Below are 27,182 nucleotides of genomic sequence, written 5' to 3' on the forward strand. Positions count from 1 at the left end.
TATATGTAGGAGAGTCTGTATTTCCCCACATTCGCAGCGGTCGTCATCAACTATCTTAATTTTGTGGAGTTCTTTTCTTTCTGTTCTTTGAACAGTTAGAGAACTGTTCTGAATTGACACAGAATCATTTCACAGAACCCTATTAAATCCATGTTTCATGCTCAGGTGCCTTAAATAACAACATTAGTAGTTTGTAAGAACCCGTTTATTGGTATCTGTCAGTTTTCTATGTTATATTTATTGTAAGGTGGATAAATAAAAGAGAGTGTTTTAAAAATTTTATAAAAGTTCATGAATATATTCAGTATTTAAGATGTTCCAACCTTCAGAATATATAATACTTTATATTTCAACACATATCACCAAAAAGTTAAGCACTTTAATGATTAGGTTTACCTCCGACTTGTAACCACAAATTCAGCGTAATATCGGCTTCTCAGAAATAATATCGAAGGTGACTTCATTTTCCTTTAGTAGAGTGATGAGAGAAGTGTTCTCAAATGCTGCTCCAGGAGGAAATACTCCGCCTCTGTAACAATAAAAATCTGTCTATTTTTTCAATAACACGTGTATTTCCAATCGGTAAATAAATATTTTACACTTAGCAAGAATGTATTATAATATTCAACTGTACTACTGAGAAAAAAGAAACTCATCATTTTGTTAGATGGAACGAAACATTTTTCATCTGATTCCATTTGCCTGTACCCAAAAAGCTGAAAACCCTGGTTAAGATCCCCTGAATGTTCTTCCACACGCAGTCATCTGCTACAATAATGTAAAAAGTCATAAACAGGTTTTATACCGTATGATCTAATATTTGAACATACAGCTAGTCGTTCCTCAGACGGGTACCCACAGTCTGAACACAACGAACAAGCTCTCAACAAATAAGGCACTCACATTATGTCATTCGAAGATACAGTAATACTCAATAAAATTCAGAATTACCATTCAAGAGTATATAGAGAAGCAATAGAAATTCAAAAACACAGGGATAATTTCAATAGAAAAAAGAGGCAATGAACAACGGGAACAACAATTGAGCACCAACTGCGACCTTTACACATTTCTTTTGATAATCTCTCCCGCAGTAGTATCTGTGAAGTCCAATTTCTCAAACAAACTGTGAAAGTACCGGATTCTTGCAAATCAACAATAATCTATGCTACAGATTACAACGTTCAAGTGATGGTTTCTCAAAACATGTGGCTGATATCGAATATCTGATCCACAACCAGTCACTGTCAAATGTATCAACAGAGAAGTAACCACGAAAATTATCGAATCCAATTTCACTCTGGAACTTCAGCCGTAATGAAACGCCTTAATTGGAAATACTGTAGTTCTTTCTGAATACCTACTTCATCAGCTCTAATATCACGCTGGATACTGAATTATATCCGACAGACATTTATGCAAGATGTTAGTCTTGCAGATATTTTTCGTTCATCTAACAGCAGTACCATGTTGAACTCAATCGAGTAGTTTAACTGCAAACCAATTTCTAGGTGTTACCTCTCACCAGTACAGGAAATATCCTACCCAAACAATAATGTACCTAGTACTCGACTAATTTCAATTCAACCAACAGCCATCTTGGCGTTTGTCAGAAGGACAAATGGATCGTAACTAACAATGGGATGGCGAAATAAATGTCCTCAGACATCAGTGCCACACTTCACGGTGTACTCCTACCTGGTTGAGGTAAGATGGATGAAAAAATTGTTCATCTGTTAACGAGGGACATGAGGGCCTCATTCGACAGAGTGTCGGGGCCTTCTATATCGGGAGGGGTCGTCTACAGCATAGTCTATAGCTTCCCTAACTAACGGATTATCGTGAGTTTCTGCGCAATCAAAAACTCGCCGAGTCCTTGACTGAATGGACTGCTGAGTGGAAGGCAGCTGCAAATCTCTGCGGATGGCTTCGTTCCGCACGAACCACGCAGCATTCACTATCATCTGTATTAGCTTATTTTGTAATATCTCCAGGATGGAGATGTTAGACGGAGCCGCTTGTCCCTAGAAGCCTGAAACATAAATGATGACAGGCTTGAACATCGTATTGTAGATGGTCGAAGAAGCAACATGGGATTGAAGTGAAGCTGCTTATTGATGTCAATCTGACCTTCAATGTTCTGCACACATTAACCGCGAGGAGAAGATTTCAACTCAGGGCACTCAACCCGGGAGGGGGCACCAACTTTTCTTTGATAAGGGGAGTGGTTCTTTCGTGAATAGATGATTTTACCGGTATCCGAGTACCAGAGATTACGAATTTCTAAATTTTGAATCAGTATAACCTCATACTTTTGTTGTTTCTCAACGTGTCCTGCTGAACCGTTGCACATATACTATAGGGATAGGGTCTTCCAACGGAGACTTCCGAACTTTGACCGTTGATAACTACCAACGTCTGTCAAATTAGTTGTCAATACTGAGTCTGTTTTGCCAAATCACCATGGATGGATATAGCATTCAACAACAACTGCAAATAATGAAATTGTTTTATCAAAATGGGTGTTCTGTTCGGATAACGTACCGCGACAACGTACCCATTTTCGGTCGCCATTATTCGTCCTACCGAAAGGACTATTCGCAATGCGAATAGTTGAGTTGAGTCCACTGATTCAATAAACGCCTATACGTCTAGGAAATGCAAAATCTGCCGGAAACGTCGCCGCTGTCTGTGAGAGTGTACAGGAGAATTCGAGACAGTCGATTTCGCGTCGCTCACAAGAACTCGACCTTTCGCAGACCATAACTTAGCGAATTTTGCGTCGTGACATGGGCCTGCAACCGTACAAAATTCAACAGACCTAGGAACTGAAGGTAAACAACCATAGACAACGACGTGTGTTTGCTGAATGAGCCCTAATTTTCATCGAGTGTTCACACTTTGTTCTATTTAAAAAGATGGGAAGCGCCTAATGAAAAATCCTGTATAAATTAACCCTGCGAGGTCAAAAAATCATTCATTAATATTTCATCTATTGTTCATTATTCCAGTTTAATATATTGTCATTTCGTGTTTATATTCAGTACCTATTTCATTTCTGTAAAAACCAGTAGGTTTTTGTGCGAGTTTCGAGTGGAATTAGAGACAATAAAATTACGTATAATCTTTAAATAATGTCCGGTTCACAGTTTTTCATTTTAGTGTCGGTACTATATGTCTTTGAACTGGAAATCAGATATACCTAGAGACCGTTTCTTTTATCATGTGGTAACATTGCTATACTCTAAACCGAAACAAATATGCGAAGACGATTAAATGGAAAAAAGGTAACTATCGTGGGGAACAGTAAAATTGTCAAAGAAAATACGGAGTTATATAACGAATAGAATTGTTATTTCTGAAAATATAAAAAATGGAAATGCACTATAACGATGTAACAATAAATCTTCGACCAAACGTTTCGTGTCAACACGGCCACCATAAGTAAGCCGGGCAGGTATTGAAGAATAAACGCTGGGTAAACACCATTAATAATGCTCATAATAATCAAACAACCCTACTACTTACTCCTCCGGCATTTTGTCACTTTCTGTGAGTACTACAATGGCAGCACAAACCAAACATATGCAGGTAGACCCATAAGTAGGATTTCTTCCCTTGACTCTTCCCAAGATACTCTTATTATACGGTATGGTGTAGTTATTGAGACCTTTTTCGGAAGGTCCACTCCATCCTTTTCCATGCAGTGTTACTTGAAACCATGAATTTTCAATCTTTTCTTCTGATGGTTGTTTCTTGCTGACCATTCCAAAACTGAATACTTCAGGATACTGAAATATGGATATTGAATATACAGAGCTGTTCAAATTCGTGTCTATGCATGGGGATCTCGTGGACGGTAAACTATATGTAGGGTGCTACAAAAGCTTACCTGAATGCAAATGTGAACACACAAAAGTTACAGCCCTTGGAAATTACAAAATGAAAATCATTTTTTTTCCAATATTTCATGAACTTTTCAAAATTTTCTAATGGTAATGGATCTATGGCTTTTTTATCGCAAGAACATTTTTTTGATGTAAAACCACGAAATCTATTTAGTCCATAAAACTTTTACGGAGGTTTTTAACCCCTAACACCCCCCAAACTGTTCTATGCATTGACATTGAATTAATATTGTAATCTAATTGATTTAGTACATCAGTTTTCATTTTTTTACCTGAAATTTCAAATCTGTACTTGAATTTTCATAGCAATTTTTTGATCGATAATGTCCATATAACAGTTGAGCTGAAAAGTTTGTTGGCTGACAGAAAAAAAATTCATGGAATTTGATTTTAATAATCAATACAATATAGCGGTCATACAATTTTTTGATACCATTTTTATAATACGAATCATCTTTAGCCTAAAAATAGGCCTCGGTTTCGACGATTATCTCTTGATCGACGTTGAATTACTTTCCAGAAAAATTCGTGGGGGCCAGATCTGGAGAATACGGTGGATGCAGTAGCAATTTGAAGCCCAGTTTATGCGATTTTGCCATCGTTTTTATTGATTTGTGACAAGGTGCATTGTCTTGTTGAAACATCACTTTCTTTTTCTTCAAATGGGGCTGTTTTTCCACGATTTCGTCCTTCAAACGCTCCAATAATGCTATCCAATAGTCGCTGTTGATGGTTTTTTCCTTTTTAAAGATTTTCGATGAATATTAAACTATGCACATCCCAAAATACTGATACCATAACCTTGCCAGCTGACTGTTGCGTCTTTGCATGCATGGAGTCGATTCACCATGTGCATTCCACTCAGATGACGATCGTTTTGATTCTGGTGTGAAATTTTGGAGACATATGTTTCATCTATTGTTACATATTGTTCAGGTTTTTAATAGTGGAACAGCTTCAAATATTGTTAAAAATCATCATCAATTCGTTGTTGTTTCATTCCGATTGTGAGCACCCGCGGCACCCACTTTGATTGAGGTTTAAGAAAAACCTCTGAAAGTTTTATGACCAGTTTCTTGTTCAATCTAGAGTTAATCACTAAGAAAAAAATAGGTATACCTAATCATTTTAGAAAAAAGAGCTAGCATTTTGATCACAAGAAGACTAAATTAGCCAACGTGAGTAACTTCCGTGGTCTGTAGTGTTTGGAAGAAAAGTCTTATTCGAATGAATATTGTAGGTAGGTATGTAGAAAATTGTAATATGTAATAGTTCCTGATTAACTTTTTTGAATACTTGCAATATAATTGCGTAATGTGGAAATGGAATAAGAATAAATTAACAGTGAAGTAAGAGTAAAATCCATTCTAACATAACTTACGTTCAGTAACAATTTTATACCACAATTGAATTTAGTCAGTATGGTTAAGATTGCACCACCAAGAGCAAATAATATTACGGTAAATATGGATCGTACAACAAAGTATGTGTTAACTTGTATAGGTCTCTTAGATTCCTTCTCATACAAATATCTCTGTGTTCTTTCCATCACTGGAAGATCTGCTCCAGGGAAAGGTATTATCCAACCATCAACAAGATCAGATTTGTGAGGCAATAGTCTGAAATATACAAAATAATTCTAGATATATAATAGATAGATATAATTTCTTATTAAACATTGTGCTTCATTCAGAAAACTAAAAATGTTTGCGTATCCATGGATAATTGAAATCAAATAAAATATATGTGTGTCAAATTGTGCACAAGTCAAAACTGATTTCGGTTTAACAAAAACTTCTATAAACACCAGGAAATCAATACAGGAATCAAAACTTCAAGGCTCGGTATAACGTTACCGAAACACATCATAAAGAATCCACGTGTTTTCAAAAATTATTACCCTCATGCAATACATGTATTTCATTTACAGTCGTTTTTTGAAAAAGTGACCAGAGACTTATTTGCAATTGTTGATGTATTTTCTTAATTTAATTTTTTTCCATTTTTCCCATATGACTATTTTAATTTTCTCTCATGTTTTCGAAAGAGTTTTCTAGCCAGCAGTTTTCTAGCGTACGGAGTGTTGAATGTGTGACTGAAACCTTTCTTTAAAATCCTTCCACCATGTACCTTTAAGAAAATCGACAATATCGGAAATTTTTATTGAAAAATGTTTTCACTGCATATTACACGAAGTCTGTTCAACTTATAAGGTGAATGTTCAAATTTCGGGAACTACATATATTCAAATAGCGATTTTTCATTTTTTTATGTTGGTATTCGTATCGAACAACTGTTTAGCATGGTTAGTTAGTTGGTGAGAGGTATGAAAGTTAGAACTGTTCTGCATGTTCGGTGATTTTCTGCTATCGAAAAAAAAATCATCAGAGAATTTGCATCAAATTTTGTGTGAAAAGTGGAATAAGGTATTCAAATTTCATTAGTTCGGACTTCCATTGTCTGATATTACATAAAATGATTTGAAATCCCTGAAAGAACCAAAAAAGAAGAATTAAAAATGAATACAAGTGAAAAAAGAACCATTGAAAAAAAAATAAAAAAGTAAAAAAGTTAAGAGATTCCAAGCCAAGTTATTTCACGACGTTTCGATTGTTAGTATCCACAATCGTCTTCGGGTGATGACTGGACTGATTACTCGAAGAGATGACGGAACCAGATTAATAAGTAGGTCTTTAATAAATATAAAGAGTATTAGAACACACACGAGAAAACTTTTATAAAGGAACCCTTCGAAAAGGAAACTGAAGTACTGCGTAGATATGTGTGACAGAGAAACTGACTGTAGGTAATGCAAGAAAGGTGTAGAGGTAGTTCGACATGTTTTATGCAAATGTGAGGCACTGGAACATATGGAGCGAACAATTTATAGACAACCTAAATTATGACAAGGGGAATATGACAAACATTCAACAAGGGACCTTTACAAAGTACTGCAAAAGAAACAAGATAGTTGGAATGGAGAACTCAATTAGCCCTACAGTGTTTCTGAAGATTTAGAAGAGAAGGAAAAGTCAGGCGGCCACCAAGTGGAAGAAAAAAGGACGGTATAAAATTTCTGTGGAAGAATAGACTTTTGAGAATAAGTTGTTTGTCTAATTTTCAACTAAACTTCACAATTAAAATCAACAGAACTCAAATGCTTACATTTCGAACGAGCTTCAGAGAAATTGAAAAAAATAAATAAATGGTTCTATTGAGGATTTTTTATTGAACAAATGGTACCTTTTCATCACAACATTTTGAAAGAATTGATCTGAAAGGTCCATAGTAATTATTCATATATATCGTAGAAATTTTAATTTCAAATCCAGAATTTTTGAAAAAGTGAACTCGTGACAGTTTCAGTCACAGGCCACTGAATGTTCCATGGTTATACGAACACAAAACTTACTTCTTCTTTAGTTGTGGGTTAAACGATGGCAATGCTTTAGGAAATAATTTTCTTCGTATGTCGTTGAGTTCATTCCATTGCGCCAAACTATGTACGGCAGAATTCCATGTCCCGACATTAATAGCTGCTCCGGAATTATTTCCTTCCTCCCATACCTCCAAGTATGTTTCCACAGAATTCAAAACACCATCAAAGTTTTGTTTGAGAAAAATAACTCCTAAATCACTTGGTATGCTGTCCAAACCACAGGCACTTATAACGTAAACCCCTGAATAGTAGAGAAATTATATTTTGGAAATGTCGAAACGAAAAATTATTACCTTTTTCTTTCGCATTTTGGTGTTGCTCCAACTGCATCTTCTCCATATATTGCGGTTCCCCACTTATATCAACATGATGTGTTCCAGCAGCTATACATGCCTTTACCACGGGCTCTCCCAAAAATTGATATGGACCACAGCAATTTATAACGATTTTAGTTTTTTTGGCCATCAGCAGCAATGAATCATAACTCTTGATATCAGTTATAACCATAGGCGTATTGGACAAATCGACCCCTAAAAATATAAAATAACATTTCATCTATACTATCTACTATCTGTCAAAAGCCCATGAATAGGGATTTCCGTAATATCCGGACTGTCTTAGACAGTTCAAGTATCTGCATATGATGATTCAGACGACAATGAGGAGGCCTGTTAGATATCGTAGTTCATCCCTACAACTGATTGATTTAAACATTAGAAGGGTGAGCCAAACCTGGAAGATTTTGCCAGAAGTTCTTAAATCTCCTTCCATCCAGGGGTTCAATGTTTGTTTGGCAAAACTTAAAGCAATGCCAATGACAGGTTCTGGTCCGATAAAGCTGCTTCCCTTCGCAAGGGAGTCAGCAGCCTTATTGCCTTCCAGGCCAGAGTGGCCAAGAATCCAGACCAGACACACTTTGTCAAGTTTTCCTATTGTGGAGAGTCGTTGTTGGCAATTTGCTACCAATTTAGACGTTGCTCAGTAGGAGACAAGAGTTTCCAACGCCGCTAGACTGTCCGAAAAAATTTTTATTGACTTGTGTATGAGGTTAGATTCTACCATTTCTCCTCACACAATTCAATAGCATAGATTTTCGCTTGAAATACAGTCGCATAGGTTCCTAGGCAGGTTGATATTTCTGTCCTGGGTCTGCGAATGAAAACACCTGATATAGTAGGCAGTAGCATAACTGGTGGATATATTTTTTCTCTCTGCAACATCGTGTCATCAATATTGAATGAAGTTCTTGCCTTCATCGTTTGAGAGATTAGCTTTGAAACCTGAGAGTCGGAAAAGGAATAAGGTAGAAAATTATAGAATCGAAATGATCAGTCCTATAACTTTCATTATTTTTAAGAATCACATCTGCTGATGCTTTTTGGCAACGCAGGCCTAGATCTTTAACATTCTACAAAAACTTTTGTCAAGCACTTTTGAAGAAACTTACCGATTTTCTCTCCAGTCGACTTCAGGACTTCTTGCAATTTTTCTTCAGATCGGCCTGCAACTCCCCAGGTAAGATTTCGTCCATTAGCTTTGGAAAGCTTATGAACATACGGAATACAGTGTAATCCGGTAAATCCGGTGGCACCAAGTATTAATATATCTAAACGATCTTCTGTCATATTTTACCTAAGAAATAACATAACTATTTATCTGCTTCTCGGTAATTAAGAGTATTTCACTAGAAGTTGACAATTTTCAAATGGAAATATTTTTATTATTATATAATTATCTCATATTCGTCTGATGATATAAACAAAGTTTTTTGTAATAGTAAACAAAAAGCTTCAAATACTGATGTATATTATAACTTTTCAACTGTACCTGGCTCTTTTTTATCGAATCACGACGTAGTTTATAAAATACTAGCGACTCGCCCCCGCTCCACACGGGTGCAATGCTGATACTAAATATAAATTCACTCACTGGAAATTTAAGGGCATGGAGAAACAGTGGTGAAAAGATAATTTAGTTTTACGGACGCGTCTTTTTCACCCGCAGCTGGCGCCCCAGACGGAATATTCAAAAACCCTTTTTTATTGCACACCTACAACATAAATCGAACCTACATACAAAATTTCAGCTTCCGAAAATATACCGGTATGGAGAAACAATGATGAAAACGTAACTTAATTTTATAAACGCGCCATTTCCCCCCGTAGCTGGCTTCTCAGTTGGAATATTCAAAAATCCTTTCTTGTTGCACATCTACAACGTAAACCGAACCTTCATAGAAAATTTCAGCTTCCGAAAATATGCCGGTATGAAGAAACAATGATGAAAACGCAACTTAATTTTATGAACGCGCCTTTTTTCCCCGTAGCTGGATCCTCAGTTGGAATATTCAAAAATCCTTTCTTATTGCACATCTAAAACATAAAACAAACCTACATAGAAAATTTCAGCTTCCGAAAATATGCCGGTATGGAGAAACAATAATGAAAACGTAACTTCATTTTATAAACGCCCCTTTTCCCCGCGGCTGGCTCCACAGTTGGAATATTCAAAAAGCCTCTCTTATTGCACATCTACAACATAAAACTAATCTACATAGAAAATTTCAGCTTCCGAAAATATGCCGGTATGGAGAAACAATAATGAACACGTAAATTCATTTTATAAACGCCCTTTTTTCCCTGCGGCTGGAACTCCAGTTGGAATATTCAAAAATACTTTCTTACTGCACATCTACAACATGAAACAAACCTACATAGAAAATTTCAGCTTCCGAAAATATGCCGGTATGGAGAAACAATAATGAAAACGTAACTTCATTTTAAAACGCCCCTTTTTTCCCTGCGGCTGGAACTCCAGTTGGAATATTCAAAAATACTTCCTTATTGCACATCTACAACATAAAACGAACCTACATAGAAAATTTCAGCTTCCGAAAACATAGCGGTAGGGAGAAATAGTGATGAAAAGGTAATTTAAATGTGTAAACACGCCCGTTTTACCCCCACGGGAGGGGGCCAAGTTTGAATATTTGAAAATATTTTCTTAATACGCATCTAAAACCTTAGAAGCGCCTAATATATACCAAATTTTAGCTTCCTAGTACTTACCAGTAAGGAGAAACAGAGATAAATGAGTATAAGTATGTATATACAGATAGATGGTTCTGGATCCTACATAAAAGGATCCTGATAGCACAAAACGTTTATTAAAGATGTAATGCTACGGCGTTGTACATTTCACAAAACCAACAAAATATGCGAATACATTTTTGAGTATTTTGAACAATAAGATCTTCGGAGAAAAAACGTAAGGGCACTTTTTGAGTTTTTACAAATACCTATCTTGTGAACCCTTTGAAATATTTTGGGTTTCTTCATACCGTCTAATTGACGGTTGATGAAGGCAACTTTTTTTTCGTTTAACAGACATTCCAATTTGATGAGATCTTTGAATTTATTGAAATTTCTGTTCCTATTTCTCAATAATTTCTCCACAAAATATCTGATGGACAAAAATATACTGTTGAAAAACCATGTTAATGAAATCACCAAATACGATAATGTAAATACTTGTACAAAGTTCAAACTATTTACATAACTATGGTAATTATCAATTTAGCATGCAGCATTCATAATAGGTGATAAACGATTCTAACCTGTTTGTTTCCAGAATAACAATAATATTCCAAAAATCTCGGACTGACACCGTCTATAAACTTTTCTTCTTCCACAAGAAATAGTTTCTCACAAACAAATTTCAAATAAAAGTAACTATTATTCGTCATTTGCGATGGTTGATGAAGTTCTCTCAAGGTTGACAAGTCAACTTTATATTTTATTGAAATAAACCAAAGTCGAGTATTAATAGGTGGAAATGAATAATTCCTCGGAGTTGTTTTCAATGTAATTAATTTGGATGAAATTGATATGTTCAAGTCCTTGACCTTGTAGCGTGTTACCTCATATTCAGAAAATATTTCCTCGGCCGATAGAGAACCTATTTTATACTTTTTGTGTTATTTTCTGATTTATATTATCAAAATATGAAAGGATGAAAGCAGTCTCAAAAATAAATCCTTGTACAGAGTCCAATCAATTTATAACAGTTCTTTCATTAATGTTAGGTTGTTTCAAAAGTTTTGCCCGTTTTATCGGTCTACTTTAAACGGTTATATCTCAGTGAATACTCAATTTAATCGAAATAAGAGCCGTTTGAGTCGGTGCACTTTTGCAAGGTTCTACCGGTAAGAAAGTTATCGGAATGTTTGAAAATATGGTAGTCGGTTAGCGAGAGGTCTGGGGAGTATGGTGGATGACGTAGAACTTTGTCGCCCAATTCGTTGAATTTTCGGACGTTGATTTATGAAACGTGCGGATGGGCGTTGTTGTAGAGCAGGATCGGACCTCTTCTGTGTACCAGTGCTGGCTGATGCAGAGACAATTTTCGGAAGATTTCGTCTATTTCCTCACAATAGAACTCCACTGTAATGATTTGGCCAGCTGCAGAAAGTTATAGTGAATCACACCAACCGCTGACCACCACACTGTAACTATATGGTCTTACGTTTTTTGATGGGTCATTCCCACTTGGGTCTTCAAATCCTCATTCTGGAAAACTGTAGGCCGGTCTCTTCGGAACGAAATTTAATAAGCCGACGTTGAAAAGTGTACTTGTGATGCACTGTTTGGAACCTTTGGTGTAGTAATGAATATTACTTGAGTTTTTTCCCAACACCAAACCGTTATTTTAACACATCGACACGTGTTTCGATCTCCAAGTGATCATCTTCAAGAGGAAGATCTTGAAAATGAAAAGACTCCAGTAATATTCATGTTGGAAAGTGTGTTCATTGATACTGTTAAGTTTTTTCCCTTGGGTTGACCAATAATTGACTACACTGAATAATCAGACCTAACTTTATTTCACTTTAAAAACAACAAACACTAAAAATTCAACTATTATTTGAATGTCTATCGCCTTACTGGATCACTTCGCATACCGCACTGTAACGTCCACTTAGCTGTCTGAATGTCTATCGCCTTACTTGATCACTTCGCATACCGCACCGTTTCTTTCACTTGACTGTCTCGATATGCCCGCCGCTCGCGTTTAAATATCGTAATCGAACATCGTAGAAATTTCGCCAAAGTTCTGTTGAAATCGGAAGCACTTTTCTCGCTTCTTCTCGAATGGCGGGGAATCATCGCGCTCTTAGCAGCGTCACGTTTGGCCCATGACTACCAGTGGCGGCCAGCGCTACTTTCCCCCGGGCATGATCCATAACAATACCATCATTAGCGAATGACAATGGTTAATTTTTCGGGCTGTTTGGCCAGCGCTTTGGTTCAATTTGAATTCGTAGAAAAAAATTGGCCGAACATCGCTTAACGACAACATATAATAATAACCTGAAAAGAGGCAAGAAATTAAAATTTGGAAGAACATGAACATCATCAATGTAAAGAGCACAACATTCTCTATCGATCACTATAGACAACGACTCAATGGATTAAATATTTATTGAGATATGGAGCCACAAAAACACATGACTTGTCATTGTGGCCGAACAAGCACTCAGTGAAGGAAACCACAGGATTTTGTTTGAAAACACGAAACTCATTGCCCCTGACCAGGGATACCATAGCCGACCGGCATGGGAGGCGATAGAGATCCACAAACACACACAACAGAAAAGAAGAAGCTGTGAACATCAACCCAATATGGAATCCCATTCTGAGAAGTCTTGATTAGTCTAGATTATGCACCCCCCCATGCCCCCATCCGGGTTGAGTGCCCTGGGGTAAAAACTCTGCCCTACAAAATAAATTTTGTGAGGAATATCTCATTCTTTCTACCCCCGCTCTTATGTGAGCGGTCCTCAATCCTTGCTGATAGGCACTTCTGCAAGATTGACATCTGACCTCCTTCGGTCGAAAGTCAGCCTTTAGGTGCTTTTACTTTCTAATCTAATGTTCTGTTTTATCTTGGCTTTCCTGACAGAATTTTTGCATTTGGTCCCCAAAAACTAACCGGAGACTATTGTTTAAAAAGAAATCTGGGTCGAGTGTTTCTCGTTGAACCTAAAAAGGAACTGTTTATCTGTTAGAAAAAATGTATACTTATCGGAGCCGCCTGACAGCGACTTTCAGAGGTGGACGTTGGTTCTGCTTGGTTGGCCTTCTGGTTTAACGTATTGTGTAGATCGCGTAGCGCTGAATTGTCGTGCGCTCGAATTCTGTCAAACGCGCATTCTACGTGTTGTCTCATATTAGCATCTACGTAGTTAATGTTCAGGTCTAAATCCCGGAATATGTACTTATTCGGTACATATCTTGGAGCGTTTACGGCGGTCCTTACGCACGCGTTCATAAACGACTGTCTTCTGGATTAGGTACCCCCCATGCCCCCTCCCGGGTTGAGTGCCCTGAAGTAAAAGCTTTGCCCCACAACTCCGAGCAGTCCTCGATTTACTGATGGGCATTTCAGCAAGATTGACATCTGACCTCTTTTGGTCGAAAGTCAGCCTTTAGGTGCTTATACTTTCTGATGGGTTATTTGTTTTGCCATGACAATTCCTAACTGAATTTTTGCATGGAGGCCCCCAAAAAACTAACCGGCGGCTGTTGTGTTTAGCGTCGAGCATTCCTCAGTGAATCTAAGGAAAAGTGAATCGCGGTCGAATTGTTCTGCGTTGAACCTACCTAAAAGAGAGTTTATCTGATTAGTTTTATGCTTACCTGAGTCGCCTGACAGCGATTCATTGGGGTGGTCGTTGGTTTTGTTTTGTCGGCCTTGGATGTTTCTCGGAACCTGGGATTATCCATATTCAACGCATCATGTAAATCGCGTAGCGCTGGGTTGTTGTGCGATCTGATTCTATCGATCACGCTTTCTGCGTGTTCTCTCATATACACATCTTCATATTGCGTGTCTAGGCCTATGTCTCTGTATATATATATATATATATATATATATATATATATATATATATATATATATATATATATATATATATATATATATAGCAGTGCAGGTATACAGTATTATGGGCATGAGAACGGTTTTAATCATCAGCAACTTTACTTTCAACCCCATTTTGCTTCTGCGTCCTATGATAGGTGCCAGGCGTTGTCTCGCGTGTCTAGCCATTCCGATTCTCTGCCGTAAGTGAGACTGAAATGTTAATTTCCTGTCTAAGATGACCCCCAGGTATGTCGCTTTGTTGGTCCACGGAATCTCTTGTCCGTTGAAGGTGATGTTGACTTCCGGTTGTACAAGCCTGCGAGTGAACAGTGTCGCCTGACTTGAGGCGAGGTGAGGATTTATACTGATCTTCCACAGGTTGGACCACTCCTCTAATATGTCTGCCTGTTGTTGCAAATATCTCGTGACATGCGCTTGGCTCGTAGATCTCGCCAGCAGGGCCGTGTCGTCCGCATAGAGCGCCAACTTGTTAAAGTTCTTCTCTGGCTTGGGCACGTCCGTTATGTATACGGAGAAGAGGTGTGGGACCCCTGCCCCGGTATGTATCCTTTGCCGGGGTTGAAGCCTTCGGTCGCGAAGTCTACTATCCTCAGGACTTGTAGCTCTGTCGAGTGTTCTAATCTAAAACCGAATTGTTCATCAGTGAGGATTCCTAGCTCTATGGTTTGATCTTCGAGTCTCTTAAAGATGACACGTTCCGCCACTTTGCTTATGGAAGGCAGTAAGCTAATTGGCCTATGATTATCTGGGAACAGGTGGTTCGTCTTGGGCTTCGGGATGTGGATAACCGTTGCCTCTTTGAACGGGGATTAGGTACCCCGCGTCTCTCTCTCTCTCTTATATTAGTGGCCGTTGCTTACCACTCGGGCGCATTTGGCCAGGCTCCTCCTATCAAGGTTGACAGGAGCTTCATTGGGGGCCGTAGCGGTCTTGCTCGAAGCAATGCTGCCACACATTTTTTGTCATAAAAACAATTTAATTTTTCATTAAGTCGCCACCTGCTCGGGGGACCTTTTGGTTTTTTTCCACATATACAGCCCCCTTTACGTGGTTATCTAAACCACCCCGGCCTGGATATCGGCGTGAATAAAAGAGGCCACTTAATCTTTACGCGGGCGTTATCAGCAAGTCCGTCTACTAACACGGCCACCACCAACCTGCGTCTCAATTATCTTAAATTTATTTTACAATGTTGCCTTACCTACTAGTCTTAAATTAATTTTACAATGTTATAATATTACGAGCCAAACCATTACAGCAGAGTCCTATTGTGAGGAGATCAACGAAATGTAAGGAAAATTGCGTCAGCAGCAGCCGACATTGTTCAATAGAAGAGGTTCGATCTTGTTCCACCCACGACAACGCCCGTCTGTAAGTTTCACAAATCTCCTCACTTTGATAACTTTCTCACCGGTAGAATTTTTGCCAATCAGGGCTATGAAAAACGGCCATCGTCAACCTCATCGAATCACGCGTATAAGCAGTATTTACTGGGATACTACAGTTTAAAGTAGACTCAAACAAACGGACAGAACTTTTGCCACAACATAACAGACTCTATAACAGCAGGCGAGATTTTAATTATAGTATTATTTATAGTCCGTTCATAATTTGTTGATAGCTCACTGCAAGTTTGACCCTCATTACAGAACTGAAATACAGAGAGGACAGCTAATATGATATAATAACAAAAACCAAACTAAAACTGGCAGTTTAAGATGTTTTCGACTAACCCACCTTGTATCTGAAGAAATACAATACAGCTATAAAACTTTTAATCCGATTATGTAGGTATTTTGAGTGGAAATGAGTGACCAGTGTCGTAGAGTATATGATTAAAACATTAGTTACTTTAAATAAATAAATGTATTAATATTCTTAAACTGTAGGTACTGTAAACTGTATTTTTAATTTAAAAAAATTTCTTTATTTTATTCAAAAATAATAAGTTACTTGCAATTTGTAAAAGACACATTTGTTTAATTAATACCTATTTTTAAATGATATAAACTACGATTACTTACAAAACTATTCAAATTCAAAATAAACAGGATCATCTTCGGAATCCGAGTCGTCTTGCAGGTTAATAATTAGCGGTTGTGTCTCTACAGTCGCATCAATTATATTGTCAAGATCCCACATTTTTTGTTCTTCTTCTATTGCATGTCTTACTGCATCTCGCCAATTTTGTTCTGTAATATGTTGTAAAGACTCATATAACAATTCACGTACAGCTTGTATTTTATATGACGTATTTTTTCTAGCCACATAGCTTTTCATTTGTGCCCAAATGAGTTCAATTGGATTTAATTCGCAGTGGTAGGGTGGAAGTCTAAGGACTGTGATGTTTCGTCTTTCCGCCATTTTGTCAACTACGTATTTCTTGAACTTAGATTTGTGTTGCCGGGCAATTTTTAAAAGTTCTGCTTTAACCATTCCATCTTCGTAAGGCAGGGACTTATTCCCCAGCCAGTCAATGATATCCTGTTTCTTCCACGCAGTCGTTGGAAGTCTTTCAACTAGTCGTGAATGATCTAATACTATAATTGAAAACATCAGCTGTCATCTCCTCGTGATAGTCTTTTGTGCTTTTGGATTCAAATTCCAACAAACCATGCTTAGCAAATCCTTTTTCACTGCCAATGTGAGAAACTATTAATCTACTGCCTTTACCAGAGGGTGGGGAAATACCAGTAGACCAACCTTCCATCCTTCCGGTGTAAAACTTGATGATGTTGATGACGAAGCCATCGCAAGCAATCAAACAAAACAAGCAGGAACGAAAGGTACGTATATGTTTGTAGGAATATGAAAAAAAGTTACCCACGCACTGCACAAAATAAATATTAGAGACGTTAATTACTGCCGTAGACGCCGAAACACCAACGAGCCGTAAATTAAATGCGATTAAAAAATGTACTAAACCAAAAATTATTTTCGTTCGTAACAACTTCACCCTTTTTCAAGGCAAGTTTCGAATATAAACTGAAGCTTTATATTTAATGAATAAACCTCAGGAACCTCCGCCTATGATTTTACGAGTTTTACGACCGTTTTATGACTTGGGCCCTCATTTTGTGCTATCGACAAATTATGAATGGACTATAGTGAAAATCTGTAAAAAGTGAAATGAATAATAATCCCGTCTATCGTTATTTTCAGATATTCTAAGGGTTGATAAAATATAAATTTGTAGCTCAATCAAATTTTTTATTTATTAAGAATATTTAAGAAAATATTTATATAATATAATATAATATAAAATAACACAACGATCCAAACAACAGTTATAATAGAAATACAAGAGGTATCAACCTTCAACAGGTATGTAAACATAAAGCATAAGATGGATGGGTATTATATACTCTTCTGAGAAACAATCTCAAAAGTTAAACCATTTTCATTGAGTAGTTTGATGAGGGAAGTATTTGCAAATGCTGCTCCAGGAGGAAGTACTCCGCCTCTGCAACAATAAAAATATGGTATTACGTTGTTTTCAACACTGAAAAACTACAAAAAAATATGTAACTTCAAGAACACTCAAGTCTAAAAAGAATATCCACTCACACACATAAAGTTACTTACTCTCCCGGCATCTTGTCACTCTCTGTGAGTACAACAATAGCGGCACTAACCAAACATATACAGGTAGCACCGTAACCAGGATTCCTTCCCTTGACTTTTCCTACAATACTCCTATCACATGGCGTGGTATAGTTATCAAGCTCATTTTCTAAGCGTTCACTCCATCCTTCTCCGTACAATGTTAATTGGAACCATGTATTTTCTGTTTTTTCTTCTGATGGCTGTTTCTTGCTGAACGCTCCCAGACTGAATAATTCGGGATACTGAAATATGAGTCGGATAAAATATTTCACCAAATCAATTCACCTCTTAATTTACAAAATTCAAAGACACTATATTTTTCCTCATAATTGATATTAAGAATACACAGCCCCATTACTCGATGCCTCGAGAGGACTGGATCCTCCGGGAGAAGGAAACAGGTGTTTTCAGTCGCAGATCCAGGACAGAGAAATCAACCTGCCTAGGAACTTATGCGACTGTATTTCAAGCGAAAATCTATGCTATTGAGTTGTGTGCGGAAAGATTGGAACAATCCAACCTCATACACAAGTCAATGAAAATATTCTCGGACCGTCAAGCGGCGTTGGAAGCTCTCGGCTCCTACTGAGCAACGTCTAAATTGGTAGCAAATTGCCAGAAACGACTCTCCACAATAGGAAGACTAGACAAAGTGCCTCTGGTGTGGATTCTTGGCCACACTGGCCTGGAAGGCAATAAGGCTGCTGACTCCTTTGCAAAGGGGGCTGCAAGCAGCTTTATTGGACCAAAAGCTGTCATTGGCATCGTTTTAGCTTGTGCCAAACAAACATTGAACAGCTGGACGGAAGGAGATTTGGCCGAGTGTGTAGAGGTGTGAGCCAAAAGAAACCCTTGCGGGTTATGGTGGAGACTTGAATAGACCCACTCACTTTGGAATTAATCTAACCTAACCTAGTGTAAAAGTTGTATAATTACAATCGAAAGTTATTCCGTGAGATCTCAGTTTATGACTGAAGTTTCGTCTACTACTGCGGTAGACATTCTGGTATCTGTAGAGTAGGGAAGTTGAGTGGAGACTCACTCCTCCTCCCGAGGAGTTGTCCTCCTAGGTCATCGTCCATCCTGTCTTTTACAGGAAGGTGAACAGATCACTAGGAGACATCTCCTTAATATTGGCAGGTATATTTTATTCATTGTGTACTTTATATTGTATCTATTAATATATTGACATGCCATAAATGTATTTATATATGTAATGTGGTGAAAATATATCTATCTATCTATCTATCTATAAGCCGAGACTCGCCGAACACACACTCGCTTTGGCAACCTTGAGGTGTCTCGCTGTGGCTTCCGCGAAGGTTTTGGAAGGTACAGCGATATTACTGTCGTTGCACGGCTTCTTCGACCTTCTTGGGGTTCCCTCCGTGGAGGTGCACAAGTGAAGGAGCTTTCCTGCAGGGGCAGCCGGTTTTTTTTTTTCAAAAAACATAAAATAACTTACATCCAATAATAATTTTCTGCCACATTCGAATTTACTCAAAATGCTGAAGATGGCGCCACCAATAGCAAATAATATTATGAGAAATATCGACTTTACAACAAAATATGTGTTCACTTGGATTGGTCTCTTAGATTCGTTCTCATAGAAGTATCTCTGCGTCCTCGTCATAACTGAACGATCCGATCCAGGAAAAGGTAGTATCCAACCGTCAAGGAGATTAGATTTGTGAGGTAATATCCTGAAACATACAACAAACAAACATACCATAAACTATGATTATTTACAACTACATTTAATTATTCCATTTTATATGTATACACAGAGTTGATTCAACTAAAGTTTTTTTTCAAACAAGAAGCTGATATGCTTTGTGTAATATTTTGAATGGAATGAAAAATAAAGGTAATCAATTACAAACAAGACAATTCCTAAGGAATTGATAATAGAGTGTTGCTAAATAGATTTGCCCCCTTATCCTTAGAAAACAGAAGAACTTCACATATACATTGATTCATAATCCGGTTGACTGCCCAGATTTGTTATCTCTACTAGATTTTCACGTTCCGAGAAGAAGCAGTAGAAACGAAATATTTTTCTATTTGCCTTTGCCTAGGATCAACGTGTCAATAAAATCCCCAGTTAATAACATCTATGAAATTAATAATAGTTTCTATTCGGAATGTGATATTTTTGTTGTTCCATTTGGACACTTCAAATATATAATTCGTAACAAACTATTTTTTATGCAAGTCGAACTACAATCTAATTACAACCCATAAGTGCACACTACCAATTCCTTTAGAATTCTACAGTATATGTTTTTTTTTATTTTATTATTATATGAATGTATCACATAATATACTGCTCTATTACTCTGCTGATTTTATATGCTACTAGTACTATGTTGCTGTATCGCTGCTGTTCTAATGTTTTGACAGAATCAGAGTCAACGAACTTAAGCACAGTGCTTTCAAAAAATTGTTCTACAGCGCCATCTAGTGGCGAGTTACAGAAACATTAATAGCCTAATAACCTTCTCTATGAAAAATTACTTATACATGTCAAGTTTCATCACGATCGGTTGAGCGATGTAGAAGTTTATCACTTACCAACCAACCAACAAACATCCATTTTTATATATTAGATTCGCTATATTTTATATTCCATTGTACTCATACTTAGTCATAGCTGTCAACTTAATTATATTTGTCTTGTAATTGGGATTACTCCTGTTAGACAATAAACTTTTTTTTTAATCTTTCTGCATAAGTGGCGCATACTTATAAAATAACAACCTAAAAAACAACTCGAAAAATATCAATGCTTCAGTGAAATTTCACTCAATCATGACTACATCATCACTGGTTTCCTGTTCCCCCTCTTGCTTCATTCGCCAACATCCTGAACCATGGCTGCTCACGTCAATTCTATTGATGTTTGTAGTTGAAGAATTTCTAAGTGTTCATGCACATTTCCCAGTTTTTAAGAGGTTATTTCGAGAGGGTACTTACTTGACTTCAACGAAACTAACTGTAATATATTCAAAAAATAAGGTGAACTTTAATTTTTCTCGAAAATGTTTCTATTTTGTCCCCTTGAAAGTAGTCCCCCTCAATCATCAGTGTGATATGCACTTTTTGGTATTTCCTAGGAACACCTCAGCGATTTGCTGGTTTACATCTCATCAATCGTCGCAAAACGCCGTCCTCTCACGGGCCTCTTCCATCTTTGGAACAGGAAAAAGTCGCAGGGGGGCAAATCTGGTGAATACGGTGGCTGAGGCGATTACGGTGTTGTTATTCCCAAAAAAATTACGAACCAATAATGACGTGTAAGCAGGTGTATTAATCTTGATACAAAAGCCTTGAATTATTTTTCCACAATACCGGACGTTTTCTTTATATTGCTTCTCGCAAGCGGCGCATAACTTCAAGACACTACTCCTTATTGACCGTACGCCCGTGTGGCAAGAACTCCTGATGCACCACGCCACGGTAATCAAAGAAAACAGTGAACAAAACCTTAACATTTGATCAAACTTGGTGTGCGTTTTTTACTCTTGGCTCTTCTGGACTCTTCCATTGAGACAATTGGACTTTGGTTTCAATGTCATAACCGTATACTCATGTTTCGTCAATACTGTAGGACATGACCTTACATTTATCCGGATTTAGCGACAAGTTATTTCGATAACACCATTCTTCAACCCGTCCTTAGTTTGCTGAGAGGTTCACACAATCAACGGGGCATCATAGTTTTAGATCATCAGCATACAAAAGGAAATATACATCTATAACATCTGCAATATCGTTAATGAAGATATTGAAGAGCAGCGGTCCCAGATTTGACCCTTGTGGAACACCGGAAGAAGCACTATATTCGGTAGATTTGAAACCATTGAGCTGAACATATTGTTTTCGGTCCCGTAGATGGGACTGAAAGATTACAATTAAGGAAGGAGATAATCCAAAGGCTACTAGTTTGATTAGTAGAATGCCATTGTCAAGCCTGTCGAAGGCCTTAGAAAAGTCTGTGTAAATAACATCAGTTTGGGCCCCGTTCTCAATAGATTCAGCAATATGTTGGGTTACAGTCAGAAGGTTGGTGACCGTTGAACGATTTTTCATAAAACCGTGTTGGTTTATACTTATATTGCAACTTACATGCTGATATATAACTCGCTCCAGAAGAATCTCAAAAACCTTTGCAAAGTTTCTTGAAAATGGGACAGACTTTTGATGATCCCCAGATCCTTGGTATTGTAGCCAATCTTAAGCAGATATTAATTAGTATAGATAGAGGACGGGCAAGCACAGGCACACAATCTTTCAGGATGAAAGCTGAAATGTCATCTGGACCAGTGGTAGACTTGACCGATCTTAGTGCTTCGTATACTTCGTTTTCACTTAAGCTTGACCTTGCGGCACTTTTCCTATCTGCCATTGATATTGTGCTGCCTCAAATTTCAATACAACGTAATTTATGATGACTATAAAAAGGAGAATCAGTCCCACTGATTAGGTTAATACTGTTCTCATTCAAGCTGATGTACTCTTCCCAAGAAAGTCTTGTTGGCCGGTCACGTCAATCAAACTGGACTTTCAGTTTGTTTATCTCATCTTCATTTATTTGTTTATTCAAGAAATTTGCTATTTTTAAAAGAACTGATGAAAATTTAGGCAAATCAAATGAGAAAATAAAATAATACTGTCATCATCCCTTCTGACAATGTTAGCTTAGGTTGGGTCTAAAATGAGTGGGTCTATATTCGACCCACTCTGACAATGTACCGCGTATAGTGGTCCGACAACGTATCGTGACGTCATATCGTCACCTTAGCAACGCATACCGAACATAAGCTGATGATACAGAGACTAACAGAGATCGCGTACTGACTAATATATAGCGTGAAAAACATGACCCTCATAGACGTAGAGATCGCGAATGGGGTGGAATAATTGTGGGTAATGCGATGGGGCCTGTTACAACCTGGAGAATAGGAATTTGGATTACTGGCAAACACATTTTCATCATTTTCAAATCAATTTGAGGATTTGGGAAGTTCATCTCCGACAACCGTTGGTGGTTTAATTACTTTTTGTTAATGTTTGTGATTGGTACATTTCTTGGCAATGACATCTTGATATTGTCAACTCCTCAAACACTGATTTTTGTCAAAGTACCAAATTGAATTTGATTGTTTTGTTACTCGCTCACTGAATAATATAGATTATTATCCAGTATTTATTTTGACCAAATCAAAGTAACAGAAACACTTACTTTCTCTCCAATCGTGGAGTGTACGAAGGCAACTTTTTTGGGAATAACTGTTTTCGTAAACCTTTCAATTCATCCCAATGTGCCAAACTATGTACTGCTGAATTCCATGTGCCAATGTTCACAGATGGACCAGTACTATGTCCTTCCTCCCATCCTTCCAAGTAGGTTGTGACGGAATTCAAAACCCCATCAAAGTTTTTTTTCAAGAAAATAACCCCCAAATCACTTGGAATACTGTCGAAACCACAGGCGCTCACGGCATAAACTCCTAAACAGCAAAAAAATAAATTCTTCAACTTTGCAATTTAAAAACGTAGTACCTTTCTTTTTTGCATTCTCGTTCTGCTCCAACTGCATCTTCTCCATATATTGTGGTTCACCGCTTACATCAATGTGATGTGTTCCAGCAGCAATACAAGCCTTGAGCACTGGTTCTCCCAGAAATCTGTATGGACCACAGCAGTTTATCACAACTTTTGCTCTTTTGGCCATTTCCAGCAAAGAGTCATAATCGTTGATATCAGTAACAACAATGGTTATTTGAGATAAATCAGCCCCTAGAGAGAAAAAACGTTGATTTCAAAGCAAGTAGAAGCAAAAAAGACGGGAAAAATTGGATTAGTGAAACTCAAAAGTTGGGTTGGAGAATTCGTAGGCTAACAGAAAAAACATTCTGATGAAATTTGATTTTATTTTTGAAGTTATACTTCTTTTGGCACGTTAGGGAGAGTAAATTTTAACGATACGCGCGCGCACCGTCACGAAAAACCGACACCCTGAAGTTAGACTCTTCTTCTTTTCTTTATATGGCCTCTGGCCCTACGTTTTACTAAGGGGCCGCCAGTCCCCCTGCAATACTCTGACAAATAACACATCTACTATCGGACTGACGACCTCGTCGAATACGTCGACATCCAGCCTGGTTACTGGCGTAGGGGGTTTAATTTAAAACAAAAAACACCTCACTCTTGGACTCCACTCCGACACATCGTCACAAACGTCCTCAGTCGCGATCGGAGAAGAAATCCTTGAAGTTAGCTAGTCAGCATTTTAGTTTTTCAAAAAAAAGTTACCAACAGAGTAAAAGTAAAGACATCTACGTTTTGTTGCGTGAGAACTGGCAACTGTATTAATGATATTTATTCAAGTGTTTTCAAACTTAAAACAAGTATTTTGTTTCAGTCCGAATAAAATATATATAAATATACACAAACATATATTTTTTCAAATAATACATCGTGGTGACTGATATTTATTAACAATTTATTGATTTAAAGATGATCTACTGTGATTATGAGTGATAAATGTGGTTTTTACATATTACTTTGAGTACGTTTGTTGAATTTGAGGTTAGTTGAAGTTATTTATTGTTCATTTACATCATAAACTAAAATACATTTTTACATTATTATTTATTATGTATAAGTGTACAAATAAATAAAATGGATACAAATAATAATTATTAAAGTTTGGAAAAATTGAATTTTAATTTTTTGACACTTATGAATTTTTGACTACACCAAAGGTTCAAACAGGTAAATAATAGTTACCAATTTTTGTTCCCATTTTATTTAGAGTTTCCTGCAATTTCTCTTCAGATCGGCCAGCAACTCCCCAAGTGATTTTGCGTCCATCAATGTTGGAAAGTTTGTGAATATAAGGAATACAGTGCATCCCCGTGAATCCTGAGGCACCAAGTATTAATATGTCTAAACGTTCTTCCCCCATGTTTCACCTGCAATTCGATAACAACCGTCGGTTTTATATAAAACAAAATTCGTAGAATAAAATAATTTGTAGGACATACGTTCCTGTAAAACAGTTCTTGAAGAAAGTTGGCACCTCTGAAAAGTAGTTTCAGGAATGTGTTGCAATGATAATCGTGTAGGTGAATGGTAAGAGGTAGTTTTTGTAATTTCACTCAATAATGTTATTTAAAGTATACAAGAGTATCACTAGACTTTAAATGTGTGAATTTAGCAGCCATTTTCAGTGGTAGTTTTTAGCAGCCAAAATATCAGTGGCGTCGGGAATACAAACAAAAATGTATTTTCTTCATAAGAAACCATAAATAAGGTGAAATAAAATTGTACCAAAACAAATAGTTTATTCAATCTGATAATGCAATGCCAAGAGACCGTTTATCTAAGGAAGAATTTGACCATGTTTAACACTTTCCTGAATTATATTTGTTCATTCTGAAAGCGCGTAGAAAGAACTGGAGGGCAAATCAGCAGAAGATGATTGTTTTCAAAGCCGTCTAAAGTGTGATTTATAGTTTAACTAAATTTTCTTAAAATCCATTTATATACTTAAAACTATTTTGCCAAGTTCATATGGCTCGATGGTCTTCTCAACTGGCAAAGCCAGAACCTGGATCAAGAGTTTCTACAGAAATAATCAATATATGTGACTTCCATCAAATCGAGTCATCTATGAATTAACCTATTATTTCACTTGAAATTTTATTGTTACACCGTTATTATGAGATATAGTTATTTTGTTACATGTAAATGCAGGACGATGTTTAACAAAATGATACTAAAATTTAGCAGTGGTTATTTTCCTCAATGCATAAAAATGATGAAAAAAATGATGTTTGGTGAAATAAAAGTATCAGTTCTGGTGTGAGAAAAAACTGTTTTTGTTGGATTCAGTTCAGAGTTAAATATAACATAACATATAGTTTTACAAAAATTCTGTATATTTTGACAAAAACGTATGAAAGTTTTTTCCAATGTTTTTGCTAATTTTATCCCACTTTCATAGTGAAACACTGTGTGGTTGAACAATCAAAGAAAATGATAACTGACATTGTGTAACAAAAGCAGGTTTATTAATTGACAAAGGAGAGAAGAATACTCTGTTGAAAATAGTGAGCTACTACTCCATTCCTACTTCTAAAAAAAATTGTATAGTAAAATTCTCACACCATATACATTGATTCACAAAAAGTCAAGATATTACAGTAAACTTGGTAGAGTTGCAACATATGAAGGGACACTTATAATTATCTGACGCCTTGAAATAATCTGAAACTAATTATCAACCCTATCTACATGTGGAAACTGCCTGCTCAATAATATCAAAATAAGGATGAAGGTGAGCAAGTTTTTATGCGAGTTCAATTATTGCAGGATCATTATTAGCTGAGCAACTATGTAACAAAATTACAACAAATGTTCAAAGTATACAATACATGTTACTGGCACTTAATTACTTTAAATTGATAGCACCTAAATGGGTCGATTGATATATTTATTGAATGGCAATGGTATGATGTTATCGGTACAGATACGAATTGAGACTGAAATGTCATTTCAAAACATCACATTCAATAAAAATTCATACTGCCTATATAATGAACTCGGGAACCTCAGTTATTGTTATCCTAAAAAGTTCACTGGGTTGAAAACATTTTGAGTGGTTCTAGGTGGTTTTGCATGGGGAAGTTGAAATATACTTTATGAATAGTCCCCACAAACCCGGTAGGGTTTGGAGACCTTCACAACCGACTATATTTTCCTCGTGATCGATTATGACAAATAAAGTAAATGATTCTACCTGTTTCATAAAAAATAAATTTTCAAAACTTTCCACTAATCTTCAAACTGACTTTTCGACAATCTTGACAGCAAGTAACGTAGCACTGACTGAACCAAAGATCAATGATCAACGACCTACGACTGTACCACAGTTGCCACAGTCTCAAAGCCACAATATTCTTCTAGCTTGTATTTCTATCCTTTATTAATAGAGGACAGAGATGTACTGAATTTACCCTTGTTTTAGCAATGGAAAACGCTTTATAAACATGTACGAATTGAAAATTGATAATTCATATTCATAGGCAGCAACCACTGTAGAAGCAATGGAATTTTACAGATTTTTCTGGTCGAGTAGCAACTGCTATAAAGTTGGAATATTCGATTTATGAGCAGCACTACGTTTGTAACGGATCCCTTTCATGTACAGTGAAATTTTCAGTGCCCCTGTAGTGAAACGCAAATGAGCATGCTGACAATGAGATATAATTGCA

At 36.9% G+C, this 27,182-nt stretch overlaps 2 protein-coding genes across 2 annotated transcripts; both read right to left on the minus strand.

Moving 5' to 3' along the window:
• Positions 1 to 265: 265 nt before the first annotated feature.
• Positions 266 to 11,135, minus strand: LOC111512456 (saccharopine dehydrogenase-like oxidoreductase). The gene is made up of 7 exons (XM_074178715.1): positions 10,964 to 11,135; positions 8,795 to 8,979; positions 7,641 to 7,877; positions 7,321 to 7,588; positions 5,290 to 5,527; positions 3,529 to 3,791; positions 266 to 529 (listed from the first exon to the last, which is right to left on the minus strand). The coding sequence occupies exons 2-7, from the start codon at positions 8,970 to 8,972 to the stop codon at positions 418 to 420; spliced, it is 1,296 nt and encodes a 431-aa protein (XP_074034816.1). The 5' UTR covers positions 8,973 to 8,979; positions 10,964 to 11,135; the 3' UTR covers positions 266 to 417.
• A 6,354-nt stretch (positions 11,136 to 17,489) lies between these two features.
• Positions 17,490 to 26,865, minus strand: LOC111512006 (saccharopine dehydrogenase-like oxidoreductase). Its single transcript, XM_074178716.1, has 7 exons — positions 26,708 to 26,865; positions 24,694 to 24,878; positions 23,464 to 23,700; positions 23,144 to 23,411; positions 19,364 to 19,601; positions 17,878 to 18,140; positions 17,490 to 17,755 (listed from the first exon to the last, which is right to left on the minus strand). Exons 2-7 carry the CDS (start codon positions 24,869 to 24,871, stop codon positions 17,650 to 17,652), a joined length of 1,290 nt encoding a protein of 429 aa, XP_074034817.1. The 5' UTR covers positions 24,872 to 24,878; positions 26,708 to 26,865; the 3' UTR covers positions 17,490 to 17,649.
• Between the last annotated feature and the right edge of the window lie 317 nt (positions 26,866 to 27,182).

Source organism: Leptinotarsa decemlineata, unplaced genomic scaffold (genome assembly GCF_025532065.1).
Source record: "Leptinotarsa decemlineata unplaced genomic scaffold, Ldec_3_MD MMD2_tig00004307_RagTag_RagTag, whole genome shotgun sequence".
Classification (NCBI taxonomy): Eukaryota; Metazoa; Arthropoda; class Insecta; order Coleoptera; family Chrysomelidae; genus Leptinotarsa; species Leptinotarsa decemlineata.